The sequence below is a fragment of the Salmo salar genome, chromosome ssa18 (assembly GCF_905237065.1).
Source record: "Salmo salar chromosome ssa18, Ssal_v3.1, whole genome shotgun sequence".
In the NCBI taxonomy this organism is placed as follows: domain Eukaryota; kingdom Metazoa; phylum Chordata; class Actinopteri; order Salmoniformes; family Salmonidae; genus Salmo; species Salmo salar.
Genome location: NC_059459.1, coordinates 80,172,588 through 80,200,087, shown reverse-complemented (window position 1 = coordinate 80,200,087; position 27,500 = coordinate 80,172,588). Strand labels below are relative to the sequence as shown.

Here is a 27,500-nt window from a genome sequence, read left to right as displayed (position 1 = left end):
GGTTAAATAAAGGTTAAATACCCATAGCCCCTTCACCCTCTTAACAAGAAGTAATTTCCCTAGAAAGACTGACTGCTGGAGGAATAGTAACTGCTGCACAGTGTATGGGGTGAACACCAGGATGAATGAACGAATGAACAAACAAACAAACAAAATAATTAATGAATAAATTAATTAATAATAGGAAGAATAAATGAAAAAACAAAGTGACAAATGAATGAAAGTGGTTTTCAATGACTGATAGACAGGCAGACTGCAGTAGGAGCCAGCTGATAGACAGGCAGACTGCAGTAGGACCCAGCTGATAGACAGGCAGACTGCAGTAGGAAGAGGAACCAGCTGATAGACAGGCAGACTGCAGTAGGAAGAGGAACCAGCTGATAGACAGGCAGACTGCAGTAGGAAGAGGAACCAGCTGATAGACAGGCAGACTGCAGTAGGACCCAGCTGATAGACAGGCAGACTGCAGTAGGACCCAGCTGATAGACTGGCAGACTGCAGTAGGACCCAGCTGATAGACAGGTAGACTGCAGTAGGAACCAGCTGATAGACAGGCAGACTGCAGTAGGACCCAGCTGATAGACAGGCAGACTGCAGTAGGACCCAGCTGATAGACAGGCAGACTGCAGTAGGAAGAGGAACCAGCTGATAGACAGGCAGACTGCAGTAGGACCCAGCTGATAGACAGGCAGACTGCAGTAGGAAGAGAAACCAGCTGATAGACAGGCAGACTGCAGTAGGACCCAGCTGATAGACAGGCAGACTGCAGTAGGACCCAGCTGATAGACAGGCAGACTGCAGTAGGACGAGGAACCAGCTGATAGACAGGCAGACTGCAGTAGGACCCAGCTGATAGACAAGCAGACTGCAGTAGGACCCAGCTGATAGACAGGCAGACTGCAGTAGGACCCAGCTGATAGACAAGCAGACTGCAGTAGGACCCAGCTGATAGACAGGCAGACTGCAGTAGGAACCAGCTGATAGACAGGCAGAGTGCAGTAGAACCCAGCTGATAGACAGGCAGACTGCAGTAGGACCCAGCTGATAGACAGGCAGACTGCAGTAGGACCCAGCTGATAGACAGGCAGACTGCAGTAGGAACCAACTGATAGACAGGCAGACTGCAGTAGGACCCAGCTGATAGACAGGCAGAGTGCAGTAGGAACCAGCTAATAGACAGGCAGACTGCAGTAGGACCCAGCTGATAGACAGGCAGACTGCAGTAGGACCCAGCTGATAGACAGGCAGACTGCAGTAGGAACCAGCTGATAGACAGGCAGACTGCAGTAGGACCCAGCTGATAGACAGGCAGACTGCAGTAGGACCCAGCTGATAGACAGGCAGACTGCAATAGGAGCCAGCTGATAGACAGGCAGACTGCAGTAGGATCCAGCTGATAGACAGGCAGACTGCAGTAGGAACCAGCTGATAGACAGACAGACTGCAGTAGGACCCAGCTGATAGACAGGCAGACTGCAGTAGGACCTAGCTGATAGACAGGCAGAGTGCAGTAGGACCCAGCTGATAGACTGGCAGACTGCAGTAGGACGAGGACCCAGCTGATAGACAGGCAGACTGCAGTAGGAAGAGGAAACAGATGATAGACAGGCAGACTGCAGTAGGAAGAGGAAACAGATGATAGACAGGCAGACTGCAGTAGGACCCAGCTGATAAACAGGCAGACTGCAGTAGGACCCAGCTGATAGACAGGCAGACTGCAGTAGGAAGAGGAAACAGATGATAGACAGGTAGACTGCAGTAGGAAGAGGAAACAGATGATAGACAGGCAGACTGCAGTAGGAAGAGGAAACAGATGATAGACAGGCAGACTGCAGCAGGACCCAGCTGATAAACAGGCAGACTAAGGTTGTTGCTTTCATCTGTTGTCGATGTGATTTTGGGTTTCAATCGATCAATCAGTCAGTCAGTCAGTAAATTAATAAATCGTCATCTCAGCTATTGATGAATCTGACTAATTGAGTGGACGGGCTCTGTTCAATACACCATCAGACATTAGAAATGTGCTCTGATTGGTATATAGAGGCATCTCCGTATTGATTGACAGGGCTGTGGGCCAGTCACGTACCAGTGTCGAGTTTGGTTCCTTTGGTGCAGGCCACCATGGCTCCCATGCTGGGCTGTGACGTCATCCCTGCCATGGAGTCCACCTTCGACAACATATTAATAGTTAGTGTGTGTGTGTGTGTGTGTGTGTGTGTGTGTGTGTGTGTGTGTGTGTGTGTGTGTGTGTGTGTGTGTGCGTGTGCATGTGCATGAGTGTGTGCGCCTGTGTGTGTGTGTGTGTGTGTGTGTGTGTGTGTGTGTGTGTGTGTGTGTGTGTGCGTGTGTATGAGTGTGTGTGTGTGTGTGTGTGTGCGTGTGCGTGTGCATGAGTGTGTGTGCGTGTGTGTGTGCGTGTGCGTGTGTATGAGTGTGCGTGTGCGTTTGCATGTGTGTGTGTGTGTGCGTTACCCACCGCGACATCCACTACGTCGGCCCCTGCCTCAGCGCAGGCCAGCATAGCGGCTACTCCAGCCCCTGCTGTGTCGTGTGTGTGGACGTGGATGGGAACGTCAGGAAAACGATCACGCAGGGCACTGATCAGGATACGGCTGGACTCCGGCTTCAGCAGACCGGCCATGTCCTGGAGAGGACAGATGGAGGGATGAAGAGGTAGAGAGAGAGAAAGAGATGGAGAGAAGTAGATGAATAGAGTGTTAGTTTCTCTGTTACAGCTGTTTCTGCTATGTTCCCTGGTAACTGTCTGGTAACTGTCTGGTAACTGTCTGGTAACTGTCTGGTAACTGTCTGGTACTTGTCAGGTAACTGTCTGGTAACTGTCTGTAACTGTCTGGTAACTGTCTGGTAACTGTCTGGTAACTGTGTGGTAACTGTCAGGTAACTGTCTGGTAACTGTCTGGTAACTGTCTGGTAACTGTCTGTAACTGTCAGGTAACTGTCTGTAACTGTCAGGTAACTGTCAGGTAACTGTCAGGTAACTGTCTGGTAACTGTCTGGTAACTGTCTGGTAACTGTGTGGTACTTGTCAGGTAACTGTCTGGTAACTGTCTGTAACTGTCTGGTAACTGTCTGGTAACTGTCTGGTAACTGTCTGGTAACTGTCTGTAACTGTCTGGTAACTGTCTGGTAACTGTCAGGTAACTGTCTGGTAACTGTCTGGTAACTGTCTGTAACTGTCTGGTAACTGTCTGGTAACGGTCTGGTAACTGTCTGGTAACTGTCTGGTAACTGTCAGGTAACTGTCAGGTAACTGTGTGGTAACTGTCAGGTAACTGTGTGGTAACTGTCTGGTAACTGTCAGGTACCTGTCTGGTAACTGTCAGGTAACTGTCAGGTACCTGTCGGTAACTGTCTGGTAACTGTCTGGTAACTGTCAGGTAACTGTCAGGTAACTGTCTGGTAACTGTCGGTAACTGTCTGGTAACTGTCTGGTAAATGTCTGGTAACTGTCTGGTAACTGTCTGGTAACTGTCTGGTAACTGTCGGTAACTGTCTGGTAACTGTCTGGTAACTGTCTGGTAACTGTGTGGTAACTGTCTGGTAACTGTCTGGTAACTGTCTGGAAAACTGTCTGATTTGAAATCAAATCAAACTTTTTTTGCCACATGCGCCGAATACAACAGATATGTGTGTGTCGATATGGGTGTGTGTAGATATGTGTGTGTCTATGTGTGTGTGTAGATGTGTGTGTGTGTAGATATGTGTGCAGATATGTGTGTGTAGATGTGTGTGTGTCGATATGTGTGTGTAGATATGTGTGTGTAGATATGTGTGTAGATATGTGTGTGTAGATGTGTGTGCAGATATGTGTACAGATATGTGTGTGTAGATATGTGTGTGTAGATATGTGTGCAGATATGTGTGTGTAGATGTGTGTGTGTCGATATGTGTGTGTAGATATGTGTGTGTAGATGTGTGTGTGTGTAGATATGTGTGCAGATATGTTTGTGTAGATGTGTGTGTGTCGATATGTGTGTGTAGATATGTGTGTGTAGATATGTGTGTAGATATGTGTGTGTAGATGTGTGTGCAGATATGTGTACAGATATGTGTGTGTAGATATGTGTGTGTAGATATGTGTGTAGATATGTGTGTGTAGATATGTGTGTGTGTAGATATGTGTGTGTAGATATGTGTGTGTGTAGATATGTGTGTGTAGATATGTGTGTGTAGATGTGTGTAGATATGTGTGTGTAGATATGTGTGTGTGTAGATATGTGTGTGTAGATATGTGTGTGTAGATATGTGTGTGTGTAGATATGTGTGTGTGTGTAGATGTGTGTGTGTGTAGATATGTGTGTGTGTGTAGATATGTGTGTGTGTAGATATGTGTGTGTAGATATGTGTGTGTAGATGTGTGTAGATATGTGTGTGTAGATATGTGTGTGTGTAGATATGTGTGTGTGTGTAGATGTGTGTGTGTGTAGATATGTGTGTGTGTGTAGATATGTGTGTGTAGATATGTGTGTGTGTGTAGATATGTGTGTAGATATGTGTGTGTGTGTAGATATGTGTGTGTGTGTAGATATGTGTGTGTAGATATGTGTGTGTGTGTAGATATGTGTGTGTAGATATATGTGTGTGTGTAGATATGTGTGTGTAGATATGTGTGTCAGTAAAGTCACCTTGATACATAGCACGTGAGTCCCAGCCCTCATCAGTTCCTCAGTCAGGTTAACATAGTACTCCAGAGAGTACTTCTGTCTCATGGGGTCTGATACATCTCCTGTGTAGGAGATTGCAGCCTCCACCACCCCTCCTGCCCTGTGGATGACGAAGATGACGATGATGATGATGATGATGTCAGCGTTAAATATAGACATCGCTAAAACGATGTACCTACTGTATTAGACACGCGGTGTTCACGTAGACAAAACGACACACCTGCACACAGCACAGCGATGTGAGGAGGGCTAACTCTTGTTGGTTAGGGAGAGTCTGGACGGTACAGTCAACCTACCTGCCTGCAGCTTCCATGCCCAGTATCATGTTAGGGAGGTAGTTGAGACTGTCAAACACACGGAATATATCCATGCCATTCTCCTTCGCCACCTCACAGAACCTGGGGAGAGTGGGAGAGGGGGAGAGAGATAGAGAGAGAGAGAGAGAGAGAGAAATAGAGAGAGAGAGAGAGAGAGAGAGAAATAGAGAGAGAGAGAAATAGAGAGAGAGAGAGAAAGAGAGAGAGAGACAGAGAGAGAGAGAGAGAGAGAGAGAGAGAAATAGAGAGAGAGAGAGAGCGAGAGAGAAAGAGAGAAGAGAGAGAGAGAGAGAGAGAGAGAGAGAGAGAGAGAGAGAGAGAGAGAGAGAGAGAGAGAGAGAGAGAGCGAGAGAGAAAGAGAGAAATAGAGAGAGAGAGAGAGAGAGAGAGAGAGAGAGAGAGAGAGAAAGAAAGAAAGAGAGAAAGAGAGAAATAGAGAGAAAGAGAGAGAGAGAGAGAGTCAGTCTTTGTTCTGTATCTATGGCGTGACCCAGTCGTTCGTTCTAAATGTTCTTATCCCCTGTTAGCCAACTACGGCTAACTTACAGTCACGTCAAAAAGTTCAGCCAGAATAACAGCAAATTTGCTGCATTTGCATTTGTTTTAAGCTGTTTTCTGGTGACATTTATTTGGACACATCCATAACAATGAGCTAATGAGGCGCGATTTCACCTGTCATAGATAATCTGCTCACTCGTCAGGACTGTGTTGTTCAGAGACGAGCTAACCAACACAGCTAAACACAATCACTTCAAACTGATGCTGGAAAGACTGCAAATTAGCTGCACTACATTTAGTTGCACCTGTTTTCTATTTCTTTGTATATATCCATACAATTTTGTTAAAAAAATTATAATATTATCTATGTTATTATTATGAGCACTGTGTTGTTGGGAATGAGCTCTCAAGGTTGATGTGTTGGTCCTTTAAAAAAACCCAAGGTCAAATCATGACGTCAGTGATCGTCAGGTCAGAAAGTCAGAGATCTAGAAAGATGTTTCAAGAGTTTCTGACTTGGAATTCCGATTCGGATGACAGTTCAAAACATTTTAGTTTTTGTTAACAAAAACAAAAGAAAGACTGTAAAATCACCAGGAATTCAGATAAAAACGTATTTAATTTAGGAAATGTGTTCCCAAGCATTCCGAAAAAAAAAGAGACATCAGAATGTGATCAAGGTATGAAATTCGTTTAAAATGTCATCTCTTTTTGGGTTTAGTTGTGGTCAATTTGCCTGCGTACAAATGATTATAATTATGTTCTGGCCCACTGAACATCCACTGTGACCAAAATCAGCCTGTGGTTGAATATAGTTCCCTACCCCTTACCCTACAGCCTGTGGTTGAATATAGTTCCCTACCTTTACCCTACAGCCTGTGGTTGAATATAGTTCCCTACCCTTACCCTACAGCCTGTGGTTGAATATAGTTCCCTACCCTTTACCCTACAGCCTGTGGTTGAATATAGTTCCCTACCCTTTACCCTACAGCCTGTGGTTGAATATAGTTCCCTACCCTTACCCTACAGCCTGTGGTTGAATATAGTTCCCTACCCTTACCCTACAGCCTGTGGTTGAATATAGTTCCCTACCTTTACCCTACAGCCTGTGGTTGAATATAGTTCCCTACCCTTACCCTACAGCCTGTGGTTGAATATAGTTCCCTACCCTTTACCCTACAGCCTGTGGTTGAATATAGTTCCCTACCCTTACCCTACAGCCTGTGGTTGAATATAGTTCCCTACCCTTACCCTACAGCCTGTGGTTGAATATAGTTCCCTACCCTTTACCCTACAGCCTGTGGTTGAATATAGTTCCCTACCCTTTACCCTACAGCCTGTGGTTGAATATAGTTCCCTACCCTTTACCCTACAGCCTGTGGTTGAATATAGTTCCCTACCCTTACCCTACAGCCTGTGGTTGAATATAGTTCCCTACCCTTTACCCTACAGCCTGTGGTTGAATATAGTTCCCTACCCTTACCCTACAGCCTGTGGTTGAATATAGTTCCCTACCCTTTACCCTACAGCCTGTGGTTGAATATAGTTCCCTACCCTTTCCCTACAGCCTGTGGTTGAATATAGTTCCCTACCCTTACCCTACAGCCTGTGGTTGAATATAGTTCCCTACCCTTTACCCTACAGCCTGTGGTTGAATATAGTTCCCTACCCTTACCCTACAGCCTGTGGTTGAATATAGTTCCCTACCCTTACCCTACAGCCTGTGGTTGAATATAGTTCCCTATCCTTTCCCTACAGCATCAGGGAAAGGGAGAAGGGGGATACCTAGTCAGTTGTACAACTGAATGTATTTAACTGAAATGTGTCTTTCCTCATTTAACCCAAACCCCTCTGAATCAGAGTTAGGTTGTGTGTGTTGTGTGTGTGTGTGTGTGTGTGTGTGTTGTGTGTTGTGTGTTGTGTGTGTTGTGTGTTGTGTGTGTGTGTGTGTCCTCTCACCTGAACACTGCGTTATCAGGGTAGTTAGTGTATCCTACAGCGTTAGCTCCTCTTAGTAACATCTGAAAGGGAACGTTGGGTACTAAGGTTCTCAGCTCCTGGAGTCTCTTCCAGGGACACTCGTAGAGGAAACGCATGGCTACGTCAAATGTAGCTCCTACACACACACACACACACACAGAGAGACAGAGAGAGAGAGAGAGACAGAGAGAGAGACAGAGAGACGGAGAGACAGAGAGACAGAGAGAGAGAGAGAGAGAGAGAGACAGACAGAGAGAGAGAGAGAGAGAGAGAGAGAGAGAGAGAGAGAGAGAGAGAGACAGAGAGAGAGACGAGAGAGAGAGAGAGAGAGAGAGAGAGAGAGAGAGAGAGAGAGAGAGACAGTTTCAATAACACCATCTCCACAGTCTACAGTGAAGCCATGCAGATACTGCAAGGAATGATCATTTAGTCCATGTCATCAGAGAGCCACAGAGCGTCAGGGATATGGGACGGATCCCAAAATGGCATCCTATTCCCTTTGTAGTGCACTTCTTTTGACCAGGGTCCATAGAGCTCTAGTGCACTTCTTTTGACCAGGGTCCATAGAGCTCTAGTGCGCTATGTAAGGAGTAGGGTGTAATTTGGGACGCAAACCCAAAGGAGTAAGTATTGAAGGAGATTACCGAGTTGTTAATAAATATTGTAGACAGTAGAAAGTAAGGCTCTGGTTTGTGAACTAACTCAGTCTACAGGGAGATAAAACTGTTTTCTCTGGTCAAATACAAGCTGTCTTGGATGAGAAAGACAGAAATATGGAGAGAGGGAGGGAGAGAGAGAGAGAGAAAAGAGAGAGAGAAAAGAGAGAGAAAGATGGGGGGGAGAAAGAGAGAGAGAGAGAGACAGAAAGGCCTAGCAGAGGCCTTTGAAGCCCCCTCCTGCTATTCAGAGGTCATTACAATACAGTAGTAGTATTAGTAGTGTTTGTTTCAAAAAAAGCCTTCGACTCCATTTGGCATGAGGGCTATACAAACTGATGGAAAGTGGTGTTGGGGGAAAAACATAAAACATTATAAAATACATGTAAACAAACAACATTGGCAAAAAAAACACATTTCTTTCCACAAGGCTGTGGGGTGAGACAGGGAAACAGCTTAAGCCCCACCCTCTTCAACATATGTATCAACGAATTGGCGAGGGCACTCAAAGTCTGCAGCACCCGGCCTCACCCTACTAGAATCTGAAGTCAAATGTCTACTGTTTTCTGATGATCTGGTGCTTCTGTCATCAACCAAGGAGGGCCTACAGCAGCACCAAGATCTTCTGCACAGATTCTGCCAGACCTGGGCCCTGACAGTAAATCTCAGAGAGACCAAAATAATGGTGTTCTAAAAAGGTCCAGTCGCCAGGACCACAAATATAAATTCCATCTAGACACCGTTGCCCTAGAGCACACAAAAACTATACATACCTTGGCCTAAACATCAGCGCCACAGGTAACTTCCACAAAGCTGTGAACGATCTGAGAGACAAGGCAAGAAGGGCTTTCTATGCCATCAAAAGGAACATAACATTTGATATCCCCATTAGGATCTGGCTAAAAATACTTGAATCAGTTATAGAACCCATTGCCCTTTATGGTTGTGAGGTCTGTGGTCCGCTCACCAACCAAGAATTCACAAAATGGGACAAACACCAAATTGAGGCTCTGCATGTAGAATTCTGCATAAATATCCTCTGTGTACAATGTAGAACACCAAATAATGCATGCAGAGCAGAATTAGGCCGATACCCACTAATTATCAAGATCTATAAAAGAGCCGTTAAATTCTACAACCACCTAAAAGGAAATGATTCCCAACCCTTCCATAACAAATCCATCACTTACAGAGAGATGAACCTGGAGAAGAGTCCCCTAAGCAAGCTGGTCCTGGGGCTCTGTTCACAAACACAAACAGACCCCACAGAACCCCAGGACAGCAACACAATTAAACCCAACCAAATCATGAGAAAACAAAAAAATAAGAAAATAACATGAGTTAATAAACAACAGAGTAAACTAGAATGCTATTTGGCCCTAAACAGAGAGTACACAGTGGCAGAATACCTGACCACGGTGACTGACCCAAACTTACAGAAAGCTTTGACTATGTACAGACTCAGTGAGCATAGCCTTGCTATTGAGAAAGGTCGCTGTAGGCAGACCTGACTCTCAAGAGAAGACAGGCTATGTGCACACTGTCCACAAAATGAGGTGGAAACTGAGCTGCACTTCCTAACCTCCTGCCAAATGTATGACCATATTACAGAAACATATTTCCCTCAGATTACACAGATCCACAAAGAGTCGAAAAACAAACCACATTTTGATAAACTCCCATATCTACTGGGTGAAATATCACAGTGTGGAATCACAGCAGCAAGATTTGTGACCTGTTGCCACAAGAAAAGGTCAACCAGTGAAGAACAAACACCATTGTAAATACAACCCATATTTATGTTTATTTATTTTCCCTTTTGTACTTTAACCATTTGCACATAATATGACATTTGCAATGTCTATATTCTTTTGGGACTTTTGTTAATTTTTATTGTTTATTTCATTTTTGTTCATTATCTAGTTCACTTGCTTGTGCAAAGTTAACATATGTTTCCCTTGTTAATAAAGCAACACTGTCTGAAATTGAATTGAGTGAGACAGAGAGAGAGAGAGAGACAGAGAGAGACAGAGAAAGAGAGTGAGAGACAGAAACAGAGACAAAGAGAGAGAGACAGAGAGAGACAGAGAGAGACAGAGAGAGAGAGAGACAGAGAGAGACAGAGAAAGAGAGTGAGAGACAGAAAGAGAGACCAAAGAGAGCATTAAAGAGAGAGAGAGAGACAGAGAGAGACATAAAGTTAAGAGACTTGGAGAGAGACAGAGAGAGGGAGAGACAGAGAAAGAGAGTGAGAGACAGAAAGAGAGACCAAAGAGAGAATTAAAAAGAGAGAGAGAGAGAATTAAAGAGAGAGAGAAAATTAAAGAGAGAGAGAGAGAAAGAAAATGAGTTATTAACCAGTACCCAATTTACTCATAAACAGATCAACGTTATTAACCAGTACCCCATTTACTCATAAAAAGATCAACGTTATTAACCAGTACCCCATTTACTCATAAACAGATCAAAGTAATTAACCAGTACCCAATTTACTCATAAACAGATCAACGTTATTAACCAGTACCCAATTTACTCATAAACAGATCAACATTATTAACCAGTACCCCATTCACTCATAAACAGAACAATGTTATTAACCAGTACCCCATCTACTCATATACAGATCAATGTAATTAACCAGTACCCCATTTACTCATAAATAGATCAACGTTATTAACCAGTTTCTAGTAGGTAAACTCAACCCTCAGTCTCACTGCCAACATCTCCTCTAGCATGCAGACCTCTGCTCCTGCTCCGCATCAGATGACCCAGCTTGGTCCACCCCGCACCTAACAGGCATGAACGTAGTCTGGCTGAACCCAGAGCATGGGACTGGATGGCAGTGTTATAAAATAGAGTCTCTTCAAAAAGCCACATCCCTGGTGGCGTGCCGACCTTACAGGACAAGTTGAAAACTCTCCAAGCCTGCATAACAAACTCATAAAATGGGGTCAGGCCAGACAAATCAACCCCCTCCAGCTTTAAGAGGAAAAGGTGCTTGTCTAAGCCCAAACAGCCCACTCTCCTCATCAATGTGTCGGCTGTATCGACCCAGCTAGAACCGTCACTGTACAACAGTCTCTGGGCTGCTTGAAGGTGAAAAGCCATGATCCTGGAAGAAATGTCCACCAGGCCTTGTCCACCCTCGTGCAGTGGCAGATACAGGGCTGCATCTTTAATCCAATTTTGTCCAGACCAGAAGAAATGGACAAGGGCCCTGTGAAGCTCTTGTATCAGACCCCCCAGTGGCTGTAAAATCATTAGTCTGTGCCACAGGGTAGAGGCAGCTAGATTATTGGCTACCAGCACCCTTCTCCTATAAGACAGCTGTGGTAGCACCCATTTCCACCTTGACAATCTGACACACCTTCTCCACTGCACCCTTCCAGTTACTATTTTGAAAGACAACAGAGACCTTGGGAAAAAAAACAAAGTTTTCATCCCATCTCTGCCCCACTGAACTGACCTGGTAACCGTGGAGTGGACCCTATCTGAAGCTGACCTGGTAACCGTGGACCCTATCTGAAGCTGACCTGGTAACCGTGGATCCTATCTGAAGCTGACCTGGTAACCGTGGATCCTATCTGAAGCTGACCTGGTAACCGTGGATCCTATCTGAAGCTGACCTGGTAACCGTGGACACTATCTGAAGCCCCCTGGTAACCGTGGATCCTATCTGAAGCCCCCTGGTAACCGTGGATCCTATCTGAAGCCCCCTGGTAAGCGTGGACCCTATCTGAAGCTGACCTGGTAACCGTGGACCCTATCTGAAGCCCCCCTGGTAACTGTGTACCCTATCTGAAGCTGACCTGGTAACCGTGGACCCTATCTGAAGCCCCCCTGGTAACCGTGGACCCTATCTGAAGCTGACCTGGTAACCGTGGACCCTATCTGAAGCCCCCCTGGTAACCGTGGACCCTATCTGAAGCTGACCTGGTAACCGTGGAGTGGACACTATCTGAAGCTGACCTGGTAACCGTGGATCCTATCTGAAGCTGACCTGGTAACTGTGGACCCTATCTGAAGCTGACCTGGTAACCGTGGAGTGGACCCTATCTGAAGCTGACCTGGTAACAGTGGACCCTATCTGAAGCTGACCTGGTAACCGTGGACCCTATCTGAAGCTGACCTGGTAACCGTGGATCCTATCTGAAGCTGACCTGGTAACCGTGGATCCTATCTGAAGCTGACCTGGTAACCGTGGAGTGGACACTATCTGAAGCTGACCTGGTAACCGTGGAGTGGACACTATCTGAAGCTGACCTGGTAACCGTGGATCCTAACTGAAGCTGACCTGGTAACCGTGGACACTATCTGAAGCTGACCTGGTAACCGTGGACCCTATCTGAAGCTGACCTGGTAACCGTGGATCCTAACTGAAGCTGACCTGGTAACCGTGGACACTATCTGAAGCTGACCTGGTAACCGTGGACCCTATCTGAAGCTGACCTGGTAACCGTGGATCCTATCTGAAGCTGACCTGGTAACCGTGGAGTGGACACTATCTGAAGCTGACCTGGTAACCGTGGATCCTAACTGAAGCTGACCTGGTAACCGTGGACCCTATCTGAAGCTGACCTGGTAACCGTGGACCCTATCTGAAGCTGACCTGGTAACCGTGGACCCTATCTGAAGATGACCTGCCCACTGTGATTCGCTCTTTCCCCAATTGACTCTAGCTGAGGAGGACCCCTCATACACCTTTAAAGAGCTTGAGAGAACCTTAACATCCTCACTCCCATTCATCCCTGCCTGATACCCCTTTTGGATGGGGATGGGGAAACTCAAAACACCCCCCCACCTCCACCATACACGAGGCCCCAGCATACAGTAAACTCATCCAAGACAAAAAAACATCCCCAAACCCAAAGCCTTTCATTGTCTTGAACAAGTACTGGTGGTTCACACGGTCAAAAGCCTTCTCCTGATCCAAAGAAAGTAAACACACATTCACATCAGACAGTTTACTAAATTCCTAAAACCTCACTAATTAGAAACAAGTTCTCAACGATAGAGCGGTCAGGTAAACACTAAGACTGGTCCTTGTGGACTAACAGCCCCAGATATTATTTCAACCTGTTTGAGAGACACTTAGATATCATTGTATATTCTGCACACAGCAATGCAACAGGTCGACAGTTTTTTAGAAGAGCCAAATCCCCCTTTTCTTTTGGCAACAATGAAAGCACAGCACGTTGACAGGATACAGGAAGAGAACCCCCCCCCTCCCAGCATTGTCTCAAGGACACAACATTCCATTTAATAACCATTTTTTCCCAAAACAACAAAAACTTTTCCCAAAACATGACATCATGTAACAATTTAACATTAAAATGCCAATAAGGTGATGACCTTCATGGACAAGTAAATATCAACAGTAACAATATGGTGATCAGAGAAACACACAGGAGTAATATCACACCTTCCAACCCTACTACAGTAGAGATCAGATACCTGTCTAACCTTCCAACCCTACTACAGTAGAGATCAGATACCTGTCTAACCTTCCAACCCTACTACAGTAGAGATCAGATACCTGTCTAACCTTCCAACCCTACTACAGTAGAGATCAGATACCTGTCTAACCTTCCAACCCTACTACAGTAGAGATCAGATACCTGTCTAACCTTCCAACCCCTACTACAGTAGAGATCAGATACCTGTCTAACCTTCCAACCCTACTACAGTAGAGATCAGATACCTGTCTAACCTTCCAACCCTACTACAGTAGAGATCAGATACATACAACCTGTCTAACCTTCCAACCCTACTACAGTAGAGATCAGATACCTGTCTAACCTTCCAACCCTACTACAGTAGAGATCAGATACCTGTCTAACCTTCCAACCCTACTACAGTAGAGATCAGATACCTGTCTAACCTTCCAACCCTATTACAGTAGAGATCAGATACCTGTCTAACCTTCCAACCCTACTACAGTAGAGATCAGATACCTGTCTAACCTTCCAACCCTACTACAGTAGAGATCAGATACCTGTCTAACCTTCCAACCCTATTACAGTAGAGATCAGATACCTGTCTAACCTTCCAACCCTATTACAGTAGAGATCAGATACCTGTCTAACCTTCCAACCCTACTACAGTAGTGATCAGATAGATACAACCTGTCTAACCTTCCAACCCTACTACAGTAGTGATCAGATACCTGTCTAACCTTCCAACCCTGCTACAGTAGAGATCAGATACATACAACCTGTCTAACCTTCCATCCCTACTACAGTAGAGATCAGATACATACAACCTGTCTAACCTTCCAACCCTATTACAGTAGAGATCAGATACCTGTCTAACCTTCCAACCCTACTACAGTAGTGATCAGATAGATACAACCTGTCTAACCTTCCAACCCTACTACAGTAGTGATCAGATACATACAACCTGTCTAACCATCCAACCCTACTACAGTTGAGATCAGATACCTGTCTAACCTTCCAACCCTGCTACAGTAGAGATCAGATACATACAACCTGTCTAACCTTCCATCCCTACTACAGTAGAGATCAGATAGATACAACCTGTCTAACCTTCCAACCCTACTACAGTAGAGATCAGATACATACAACCTGTCTAACCTTCCATCCCTACTACAGTTGAGATCAGATACCTGTCTAACCTTCCAACCCTGCTACAGTAGTGATCAGATACATACCACCTGTCTAACCTTCCAACCCTACTACAGTAGAGATCAGATACATACAACCTGTCTAACCTTCCAACCCTACTACAGTAGAGATCAGATACATACAACCTGTCTAACCTTCCAACCCTACTACAGTAGAGATCAGATAATACAACCTGTCTAACCTTCCAACCCTACTACAGTAGAGATCAGATACATACAACCTGTCTAACCTTCCAACCCTACTACAGTAGAGATCAGATACCTGTCTAACCTTCCAACCCTACTACAGTAGAGATCAGATACCTGTCTAACCTTCCAACCCTACTACAGGGGGACCACGGGGGACCAGTATGGAGAAAAAAATGTATGAAATGTATGCATTCACTACTGTAAGTCGCTCTGGATAAGAGCGTCTGCTAAATGACTTAAATGTAAATGTATACCACCTGTCTAACCTTGCTGCACTGAGACCACCTTCATTAACTACTTCAGTAGAGATCAGATACATACCACCTGTCTAACCTTGCTGCACTGAGACCACCTTCATTAACTACTTCAGTAGAGATCAGATACATACCACCTGTCTAACCTTGCTGCACTGAGACCACCTTCATTAACTACTTCAGTAGAGATCAGATACATACCACCTGTCTAACCTTGCTGCACTGAGACCACCTTCATTAACTACTACAGTAGAGATCAGATACATACCACCTGTCTAACCTTGCTGCACTGAGACCACCTTCATTAACTACTACAGTAGAGATCAGATACATACCACCTGTCTAACCTTGCTGCACTGAGACCACCTTCATTAACTACTTCAGTAGAGATCAGATACATACCACCTGTCTAACCTTGCTGCACTGAGACCACCTTCATTAACTACTACAGTAGAGATCAGATACATACCACCTGTCTAACCTTGCTGCACTGAGACCACCTTCATTAGCTATTATTCCTGTCCCTTCCCCCTCTTAATCCTATTCCTTCCCCCTCTTATTCCTGTCCCTTCCCCCTCTTATTCCTGTCCCTTCCCCCCTCTTATTCCTGTCCCTTCCCCCTCTTATTCCTGTCCCTTCCCCCTCTTATTCCTGTCCCTTCCCCTCTTATTCCTGTCCCTTCCCCCTCTTATTCCTGTCCCTTCCCCCTCTTATTCCTGTCCCTTCCCCCTCTTATTCCTGTCCCTTCCCCTCTTAATCCTGTCCCTTCCCCCTCTTATTCCTGTCCCTTCCCCCTCTTAATCCTGTCCCTTCCCCCTCTTAATCCTGTCCCTTCCCCCTCTTATTCCTGTCCCTTCCCCCTCTTATTCCTGTCCCTTCCCCCTCTTATTCCTGTCCCTTCCCCCTCTTATTCCTGTCCCTTCCCCCTCTTATTCCTATTCCTTCCCCCTCTTATTCCTGTCCCTTCCCCCTCTTATTCCTGTCCCTTCCCCCTCTTATTCCTGTCCCTTCCCCCTCTTATTCCTGTTCCTTCCCCCTCTTATTCCTGTCCCTTCCCCCTCTTATTCCTGTCCCTTCCCCCTCTTATTCCTGTCCCTTCCCCCTCTTATTCCTGTTCCTTCCCCCTCTTAATCCTGTCCCTTCCCCCTCTTATTCCTGTCCCTTCCCCCTCTTATTCCTGTCCCTTCCCCCTCTTATTCCTGTCCTTCCCCCTCTTATTCCTGTCCCTTCCCCCTCTTATTCCTGTCCCTTCCCCCTCTTATTCCTGTCCCTTCCCCCTCTTATTCCTGTCCCTTCCCCCTCTTATTCCTGTCCCTTCCCCCTCTTATTCCTGTCCCTTCCCCCTCTTATTCCTGTCCCTTCCCCCTCTTATTCCTGTCCCTTCCCCTCTTATTCCTATTCCTTCCCCCTCTTATTCCTGTCCCTTCCCCCTCTTATTCCTGTCCCTTCCCCTCTTATTCCTGTCCCTTCCCCTCTTATTCCTGTCCCTTCCCCTCTTATTCCTGTCCCTTCCCCCTCTTATTCCTGTCCCTTCCCCCTCTTATTCCTGTCCCTTCCCCCTCTTATTCCTGTCCCTTCCCCCTCTTATTCCTGTCCCTTCCCCTCTTATTCCTATTCCTTCCCCCTCTTATTCCTGTCCCTTCCCCCTCTTATTCCTGTCCCTTCCCCCTCTTATTCCTGTCCCTTCCCCCTCTTAATCCTGTCCCTTCCCCCTCTTATTCCTGTCCCTTCCCCCTCTTATTCCTGTCCCTTCCCCCTCTTATTCCTGTCCCTTCCCCCTCTTATTCCTGTCCCTTCCCCTCTTATTCCTGTCCCTTCCCCTCTTATTCCTGTCCCTTCCCCCTCTTAATCCTGTCCCTTCCCCCTCTTATTCCTGTCCCTTCCCCTCTTATTCCTGTCCATTCCCCCTCTTATTCCTGTCCCTTCCCCCTCTTATTCCTGTTCCTTCCCACATTAATATTGAGAGAACCTACCCTTAGTGTCTCCATATAGAAAAGAGAAAGGAAAAGCAGAAGAAACCACCGAGAAACCAGACAAAGAGAAAAAATGACCCTATGAGGCCTGATCATCATTATTGTTTTAATTTTCTCTTAACCTGACCACGTTTCCCACCACCTTTTGTTGCCGTGACAGCAGTAACACATTCCCTCAGGTGGAAATGCTTCTTCACACTCAACTGGTCTAAACCCCACCGTCTTCTGTAGCACCACAACTGACCTCACAAACTTATCAACATCAAAAACATCTGCCGATTTGACAGATTTCCCAAAAGTCTGATCCAGGAACACATTTATCTCCTCTAGATTGTAAATTGAGTCGTCACCAGCTGCTGTCGTATCAGGAGAGATGTCCATATCCTTCTCCTGATCCTCAACTGAGGCCAAAGACCCCTGACCCCTCAGCCACATGCCTCTCAACACTCCCCTCCTGTACCCCATCACTCATACCAGGCATCTCCTCCACTACCTGGGAGACTAGCCCCACCTGAACCCCATTACTAGTAGTGGAAATCTCCTCCACTACCTGGGAGACTAGCCCCACCTGAACCCTATTACTAGTAGTGGGCATCTCCTCCACTACCTGGGAGACTAGCCCCACCTGAACCCTATCACTCATACCAGGCATCTCCTCCACTACCTGGGAGACTAGCCCCACCTGAACCCCCACCTATACCCCATTACTCATACCAGGCATCTCCTCCACTACCTGGGAGACTAGCCCCACCTGAACCCCCTCCTGTACCCCATCACTCATACCAGGCATCTCCTCCACTACCTGGGAGACTAGCCCCACCTGAACCCCCACCTGTACCCTATCACTCATACCAGGCATCTCCTCCACTACCTGGGAGACTAGCCCCACCTGAACCCTATTACTAGTAGTGGGCATCTCCTCCACTACCTGGGAGACTAGCTCCACATGAACCCCATTACTAGTAGTGGGCATCTCCTCCACTACCTGGGAGACTAGCCCCACCTGAACCCTATTACTCGTAGTGGGCATCTCCTCCACTACCTGGGAGACTAGCCCCACCTGAACCCCCACCTGTACCCTATCACTCATACCAGGCATCTCCTCCACTACCTGGGAGACTAGCCCAACCTGAACCCTATTACTCGTAGTGGGCATCTCCTCCACTACCTGGGAGACTAGCCCCACCTGAACCCCCACCTATACCCCATTACTCGTAGTGGGCATCTCCTCCACTACCTGGGAGACTAGCCCCACCTGAACCCTATTACTAGTAGTGGACATCTCCTCCACTACCTGGGAGACTAGCTCCACATGAACCCTATTACTAGTAGTGGACATCTCCTCCACTACCTGGGAGACTAGCCCCACCTGAACCCTATTACTAGTAGTGGGCATCTCCTCCACTACCTGGGAGACTAGCTCCACCTGAACCCCCACCTGTACCCCATCACTCATACCAGGCATCTCCTCCACTACCTGGGAGACTAGCCCCACCTGAACCCCCACCTATACCCCATTACTCATACCAGGCATCTCCTCCACTACCTGGGAGACTAGCCCCACCTGAACCCCCTCCTGTACCCCATCACTCATACCAGGCATCTCCTCCACTACCTGGGAGACTAGCCCCACCTGAACCCTATTACCAGTAGTGGGCATCTCCTCCACTACCTGAGAGACTAGCTCCACCTGAACCCCCACCTGTACCCCATCACTCATACCAGGCATCTCCTCCACTACCTGGGAGACTAGCCCCACCTGAACCCTATTACTAGTAGTGGGCATCTCCTCCACTACCTGGGAGACTAGCTCCACCTGAACCCCCACCTATACCCCATTACTCATACCAGGCATCTCCTCCACTACCTGGGAGACTAGCCCCACCTGAACCCCATTACTAGTAGTGGGCATCTCCTCCACTACCTGGGAGACTAGCCCCAGCTGAACCCCCACCTATACCCCATTACTCATACCAGGCATCTCCTCCACTACCTGGGAGACTAGCTCCACCTGAACCCTATTACTAGTAGTGGGCATCTCCTCCACTACCTGGGAGACTAGCCCCACCTGAACCCCCTCCTGTACCCCATCACTCATACCAGGCATCTCCTCCACTACCTGGGAGACTAGCCCCACCTGAACCCCCACCTGTACCCTATCACTCATACCAGGCATCTCCTCCACTACCTGGGAGACTAGCCCCACCTGAACCCCATTACTAGTAGTGGGCATCTCCTCCACTACCTGGGAGACTAGCCCCACCTGAACCCCCACCTGTACCCTATCACTCATACCAGGCATCTCCTCCACTACCTGGGAGACTAGCCCAACCTGAACCCTATTACTCGTAGTGGGCATCTCCTCCACTACCTGGGAGACTAGCCCCACCTGAACCCCCACCTGTACCCCATTACTCATACCAGGCATCTCCTCCACTACCTGGGAGACTAGCCCAACCTGAACCCTATTACTAGTAGTGGACATCTCCTCCACTACCTGGGAGACTAGCTCCACATGAACCCCATTACTAGTAGTGGACATCTCCTCCACTACCTGGGAGACTAGCCCCACCTGAACCCTATTGCTAGTAGTGGGCATCTCCTCCACTACCTGGGAGACTAGCTCCACCTGAACCCCCACCTATACCCCATTACTCGTAGTGGGCATCTCCTCCACTACCTGGGAGACTAGCTCCACATGAACCCCATTACTAGTAGTGGACATCTCCTCCACTACCTGGGAGACTAGCCCCACCTGAACCCTATTGCTAGTAGTGGGCATCTCCTCCACTACCTGGGAGACTAGCCCCACCTGAACCCCCACCTATACCCCATTACTCGTACCAGGCATCTCCTCCACTACCTGGGAGACTAGCCCCACCTGAACCCTATTACTAGTAGTGGACATCTCCTCCACTACCTGGGAGACTAGCTCCACATGAACCCCATTACTAGTAGTGGACATCTCCTCCACTACCTGGGAGACTAGCCCCACCTGAACCCTATTGCTAGTAGTGGGCATCTCCTCCACTACCTGGGAGACTAGCTCCACCTGAACCCCCACCTGTACCCCATCACTCATACCAGGCATCTCCTCCACTACCTGGGAGACTAGCCCCACCTGAACCCCCACCTATACCCCATTACTCATACCAGGCATCTCCTCCACTACCTGGGAGACTAGCCCCACCTGAACCCCCTCCTGTACCCCATCACTCATACCAGGCATCTCCTCCACTACCTGGGAGACTAGCCCCACCTGAACCCTATTACCAGTAGTGGGCATCTCCTCCACTACCTGAGAGACTAGCTCCACCTGAACCCCCACCTGTACCCCATCAATCATACCAGGCATCTCCTCCACTACCTGGGAGACTAGCCCCACCTGAACCCTATTACTAGTAGTGGGCATCTCCTCCACTACCTGGGAGACTAGCCCCAGCTGAACCCCCCACCTGTACCCCATCACTCATACCAGGCATCTCCTCCACTACCTGGGAGACTAGCTCCACCTGAACCCCCTCCTGTACCCCATCACTCATACCAGGCATCTCCTCCACTACCTGGGAGACTAGCCCCACCTGAACCCTATTACTAGTAGTGGGCATCTCCTCCACTACCTGGGAGACTAGCCCCACCTGAACCCCCTCCTGTACCCCATCACTCATACCAGGCATCTCCTCCACTACCTGGGAGACTAGCCCCACCTGAACCCTATTACTAGTAGTGGGCATCTCCTCCACTACCTGGGAGACTAGCCCCACCTGAACCCCATTACTAGTAGTGGGCATCTCCTCCACTACCTGGGAGACTAGCCCCACCTGAACCCTATCACTCATACCAGGCATCTCCTCCACTACCTGGGAGACTAGCTCCACCTGAACCCCCACCTATACCCCATTACTCATACCAGGCATCTCCTCCACTACCTGGGAGACTAGCTCCACCTGAACCCCCTCCTGTACCCCATCACTCATACCAGGCATCTCCTCCACTACCTGGGAGACTAGCCCCACCTGAACCCCCACCTGTACCCTATCACTCATACCAGGCATCTCCTCCACTACCTGGGAGACTAGCCCCACCTGAACCCCATTACTAGTAGTGGGCATCTCCTCCACTACCTGGGAGACTAGCCCCACCTGAACCCCCACCTGTACCCTATCACTCATACCAGGAATCTCCTCCACTACCTGGGAGACTAGCCCCACCTGAACCCCCCACCTGTACCCTATCACTCATACCAGGCATCTCCTCCACTACCTGGGAGACTAGCCCCACCTGAACCCTATTACTCGTAGTGGGCATCTCCTCCACTACCTGGGAGACTAGCCCCACCTGAACCCCCCACCTATACCCCATTACTCGTAGTGGGCATCTCCTCCACTACCTGGGAGACTAGCCCCACCTGAACCCTATTACTAGTAGTGGACATCTCCTCCACTACCTGGGAGACTAGCTCCACATGAACCCCATTACTAGTAGTGGACATCTCCTCCACTACCTGGGAGACTAGCCCCACCTGAACCCTATTGCTAGTAGTGGGCATCTCCTCCACTACCTGGGAGACTAGCTCCACCTGAACCCCCACCTGTACCCCATCACTCATACCAGGCATCTCCTCCACTACCTGGGAGACTAGCCCCACCTGAACCCCCACCTATACCCCATTACTCATACCAGGCATCTCCTCCACTACCTGGGAGACTAGCCCCACCTGAACCCCCTCCTGTACCCCATCACTCATACCAGGCATCTCCTCCACTACCTGGGAGACTAGCCCCACCTGAACCCTATTACCAGTAGTGGGCATCTCCTCCACTACCTGAGAGACTAGCTCCACCTGAACCCCCACCTGTACCCCATCAATCATACCAGGCATCTCCTCCACTACCTGGGAGACTAGCCCCACCTGAACCCTATTACTAGTAGTGGGCATCTCCTCCACTACCTGGGAGACTAGCCCCAGCTGAACCCCCACCTGTACCCCATCACTCATACCAGGCATCTCCTCCACTACCTGGGAGACTAGCTCCACCTGAACCCCCTCCTGTACCCCATCACTCATACCAGGCATCTCCTCCACTACCTGGGAGACTAGCCCCACCTGAACCCTATTACTAGTAGTGGGCATCTCCTCCACTACCTGGGAGACTAGCCCCACCTGAACCCCCTCCTGTACCCCATCACTCATACCAGGCATCTCCTCCACTACCTGGGAGACTAGCCCCACCTGAACCCTATTACTAGTAGTGGGCATCTCCTCCACTACCTGGGAGACTAGCCCCACCTGAACCCCATTACTAGTAGTGGGCATCTCCTCCACTACCTGGGAGACTAGCCCCACCTGAACCCTATCACTCATACCAGGCATCTCCTCCACTACCTGGGAGACTAGCTCCACCTGAACCCCCACCTATACCCCATTACTCATACCAGGCATCTCCTCCACTACCTGGGAGACTAGCTCCACCTGAACCCCCTCCTGTACCCCATCACTCATACCAGGCATCTCCTCCACTACCTGGGAGACTAGCCCCACCTGAACCCCCACCTGTACCCTATCACTCATACCAGGCATCTCCTCCACTACCTGGGAGACTAGCCCCACCTGAACCCCATTACTAGTAGTGGGCATCTCCTCCACTACCTGGGAGACTAGCCCCACCTGAACCCCCACCTGTACCCTATCACTCATACCAGGAATCTCCTCCACTACCTGGGAGACTAGCCCCACCTGAACCCCCACCTGTACCCTATCACTCATACCAGGCATCTCCTCCACTACCTGGGAGACTAGCCCCACCTGAACCCTATTACTCGTAGTGGGCATCTCCTCCACTACCTGGGAGACTAGCCCCACCTGAACCCCCACCTATACCCCATTACTCGTAGTGGGCATCTCCTCCACTACCTGGGAGACTAGCCCCACCTGAACCCTATTACTAGTAGTGGACATCTCCTCCACTACCTGGGAGACTAGCTCCACATGAACCCCATTACTAGTAGTGGACATCTCCTCCACTACCTGGGAGACTAGCCCCACCTGAACCCTATTGCTAGTAGTGGGCATCTCCTCCACTACCTGGGAGACTAGCTCCACCTGAACCCCCACCTGTACCCCATCACTCATACCAGGCATCTCCTCCACTACCTGGGAGACTAGCCCCACCTGAACCCCCACCTATACCCCATTACTCATACCAGGCATCTCCTCCACTACCTGGGAGACTAGCCCCACCTGAACCCCCTCCTGTACCCCATCACTCATACCAGGCATCTCCTCCACTACCTGGGAGACTAGCCCCACCTGAACCCTATTACCAGTAGTGGGCATCTCCTCCACTACCTGAGAGACTAGCTCCACCTGAACCCCCACCTGTACCCCATCACTCATACCAGGCATCTCCTCCACTACCTGGGAGACTAGCCCCACCTGAACCCTATTACTAGTAGTGGGCATCTCCTCCACTACCTGGGAGACTAGCTCCACCTGAACCCCCACCTGTACCCCATCACTCATACCAGGCATCTCCTCCACTACCTGGGAGACTAGCCCCACCTGAACCCCCACCTATACCCCATTACTCATACCAGGCATCTCCTCCACTACCTGGGAGACTAGCCCCACCTGAACCCCCGTGTCACGACTTCCGCCGAAGTCGGCTCCTCTCCTTGTTCGGGCGGCGTTCGGCGATCGACGTCACCGGCTTTCTAGCCATCGCCGCTCCATTTCTCATATGTCCATCTGTTTTGTCTTGTTCCATACACACCTGGTTGTCATTCCATAATCACACTGCATGTATTTAGTCGTCTGTTCCCCTCCATGTCTTTGTGTGTAATTGTTTATTGTTATGTGGATATTGTTAAGCGCTATACTTTTGTTATATTCCGTGTTTTTGGCACGTTTATGTTTTTATGTGCTGTCGTTTTTGGACCGGAATTAAAGTGCGCCTGTTTAATTCAGTCTGATCTCTTGCACCTGACTTCGCCTCCGTACACACCCCTAACACCCTTCCTGTACCTCAGCACTCGTACTGGGCAAATCCTCACCAGTCTGAGGAAATGGCTCTTCAGATCTGTCCTTACCGTCTACAACAATATCTTTCTGCTGCATATCATTCCCCTCTGGTACAAGTTGCAACTCCGTGCCCTCAACACGGACAACTTGTTCCTCATCAACAGGTGCTTGTGGCTGCTCTACCGCTGTCGGCCCACCTCTCCCTACATCAGTGGGCCCAGGCGTCATGAGGACCACCTCTCCCTACATCAGTGGGCCCAGGGGTTACGAGGACCACCTCTCCCTACATCAGTGGGCCCAGGCGTTACGAGGACCACCTCTCCCTACATCAGTGGGCCCAGGCGTTACAGGACCACCTCTCCCTACATCAGTGGGCCCAGGCGTTACGAGAACCACCTCTCCCTACATCAGTGGGCCCAGGCGTTACGAGAACCACCTCTCCCTACATCAGTGGGCCCAGGCGTTACAGGACCACCTCTCTCTACATCAGTGGGCCCAGGCGTTACAGGACCACCTCTCCCTACATCAGTGGGCCCAGGCGTTACGAGAACCACCTCTCCCTACATCAGTGGGCCCAGGCGTTACGAGGACCACCTCTCCCTACATCAGTGGGCCCAGGCGTTACGAGGACCACCTCTCCCTACATCAGTGGGCCCAGGCGTTATGAGGACCACCTCTCCCCTACATCAGTGGGCCCAGGCGTTACGAGGACCACCTCTCCCTACATCAGTGGGCCCAGGCGTTACAGGACCACCTCTCCCTACATCAGTGGGCCCAGGCGTTACGAGGACCACCTCTCCCTACATCAGTGGGCCCAGGTGTTACAGGACCACCTCTCCCTACATCAGTGGGCCCAGGCGTTACGAGGACCACCTCTCCCTACATCAGTGGCCCAGGCGTTACAGGACCACCTCTCCCTACATCAGTGGGCCCAGGCGTTACGAGGCCCATCTCTCTCTACATCAGTGGGCCCAGGTGTAATGAGGACCACCTCTCCCTACATCAGTGGGCCCAGGCGTTACGAGGACCACCTCTCCCTACATCAGTGGGCCCAGGTTTTACGAGGACCACCTCTCCCTACATCAGTGGGCCCAGGCATACAGGACCACCTCTCCCTACATCAGTGGGCCCAGGCGTTACGAGGACCACCTCTCCCTACATCAGTGGGCCCAGGCGCTGTCGGCCTACCTCTCCCTACATCAGTGGGCCCAGGCGTTACGAGAACCACCTCTCCCTACATCAGTGGGCCCAGGCGTTACGAGGACCACCTCTCCCTACATCAGTGGGCCCAGGTGTTACGAGGACCACCTCTCCCTACATCAGTGGGCCCAGGCGTTACGAAGACCACCTCTCCCTACATCAGTGGGCCCAGGCGTTACGAGGCCCACCTCTCCCTACATCAGTGGGCCCAGGCGTTACGAGGCCCACCTCTCTCTACATCAGTGGGCCCAGGCGTTACAGGACCACCTCTCCCTACATCAGTGGGCCCAGGCGTTACAGGACCACCTCTCCCTGCATCAGTGGGCCCAGGCGTTACGAGGCCCACCTCTCTCTACATCAGTGGGCCCAGGTGTTACGAGGACCACCTCTCCCTACATCAGTGGGCCCAGGCGTTACAGGACCACCTCTCCCTACATCAGTGGGCCCAGGCGTTACGAGGACCACCTCTCCCTACATCAGTGGGCCCAGGCGTTACGAGGACCACCTCTCCCTACATCAGTGGGCCCAGGCGTAATGAGGACCACCTCTCCCTACATCAGTGGCCCAGGCGTTACGAGGACCACCTGCACCCCTCCCTCCGCCTTCTCCCTTTTCGGGCAAGCATGTCACTTATGACCAACATCCCCACACTCAAAACACTGTTGACTACTCGTACTAGCATAAGCCATATACAATCTGTTGTCATACTTGACTTTAAACGATAACTCCAAAGTCTGCTGCGGTGAGTTCGAAAACATACACACCTGTCGCCGAAACGACATAACCTGTTTCAGAGCCCGGGTGTTTGAAACGACATAACCTGTTTCAGAGCCCGGGTGTTTGAAATGACATAACCTGTTTCAGAGCCCGGGTGTTTGAAATGACATAACCTGTTTCAGAGCCCGGGTGTTTGAAATGACATAACCTGTTTCAGAGCCCGGGTGTTTGAAACGACATAACCTGTTTCAGAGCCCGGGTGTTTGAAATGACATAACCTGTTTCAGAGCCCGGGTGTTTGAAATGACATAACCTGTTTCAGAGCCGGGTGTCTGAAATGACATAACCTGTTTCAGAGCCCGGGTGTTTGAAATGACATAACCTGTTTCAGAGCCCGGGTGTTTGAAATGACATAACCTGTTTCAGAGCCCGGGTGTTTGAAATGACATAACCTGTTTCAGAGCCCGGGTGTTTGAAATGACATAACCTGTTTCAGAGCCCGGGTGTTTGAAATGACATAACCTGTTTCAGAGCCCGGGTGTTTGAAATGACATAACCTGTTTCAGAGCCCGGGTGTTTGAAACAACCCAACGGGACAATCTTAATTGAACTTGCAAACTTCCCAAACCACAATAACTCGCGCTCCAGTAGCTCATTGGGAATAAACGGCGATACATTCAAAATCGTTACCCTTGTTGACGGAGAAAAAAGTGACGTAACTTGAATAAACATTAAGAAGTACACCATGCTCAACCATACGATCAACAAGACGCTCTTCTTTAAGAAGTACACCATGCTCAAACATACGATCAACAAGACGCTCTTCTTTAAGAAGTACACCATGCTCAACCATCTGATCAACAAGACGCTCTTCTTTAAGAAGTACACCATGCTCAACCATCTGATCAACAAGACGCTCTTCTTTAAGAAGTACACCATGCTCAACCATATGATCAACAAGACGCTCTTCTTTAAGAAGTACACCATGCTCAACCATACGATCAACAAGACGCTCTTCTTTAAGAAGTACACCATGCTCAACCATACGATCAACAAGACGCTCTTCTTTAAGAAGTACACCATGCTCAACCATCTGATCAACAAGACTCTCTTCTTTAAGAAGTACACCATGCTCAACCATCCGATCAACAACTCTCTTCTTTAAGAAGTACACCATGCTCAACCATCTGATCAACAAGACGCTCTTCTTTAAGAAGTACACCATGCTCAACCATCCGATCAACAACTCTCTTCTTTAAGAAGTACACCATGCTCAACCATACGATCAACAAGACGCTCTTCTTTAAGAAGTACACCATGCTCAACCATACGATCAACAAGACGCTCTTCTTTAAGAAGTACACCAT

The 27,500-nt window shown here is 49.0% G+C and overlaps 1 protein-coding gene across 3 annotated transcripts in view; it reads right to left on the bottom strand.

The window, feature by feature from the left end:
* LOC106592454 (pyruvate carboxylase, mitochondrial) overlaps positions 1-27,500 on the bottom strand; it is a 482,562-nt gene that overhangs the window by 48,018 nt on the left and 407,044 nt on the right. For all 3 annotated transcript variants that reach the window (XM_045701616.1, XM_045701615.1, XM_045701617.1), the window contains exons 17-21: positions 7,460-7,616; positions 4,982-5,083; positions 4,647-4,785; positions 2,477-2,644; positions 2,087-2,168 (exon numbers count right to left, since the gene is read on the bottom strand). In XM_045701616.1, the coding sequence (XP_045557572.1) occupies positions 2,087-2,168; positions 2,477-2,644; positions 4,647-4,785; positions 4,982-5,083; positions 7,460-7,616 (648 nt within the window). The remainder of the gene's footprint in view (positions 1-2,086; positions 2,169-2,476; positions 2,645-4,646; positions 4,786-4,981; positions 5,084-7,459; positions 7,617-27,500) is intronic.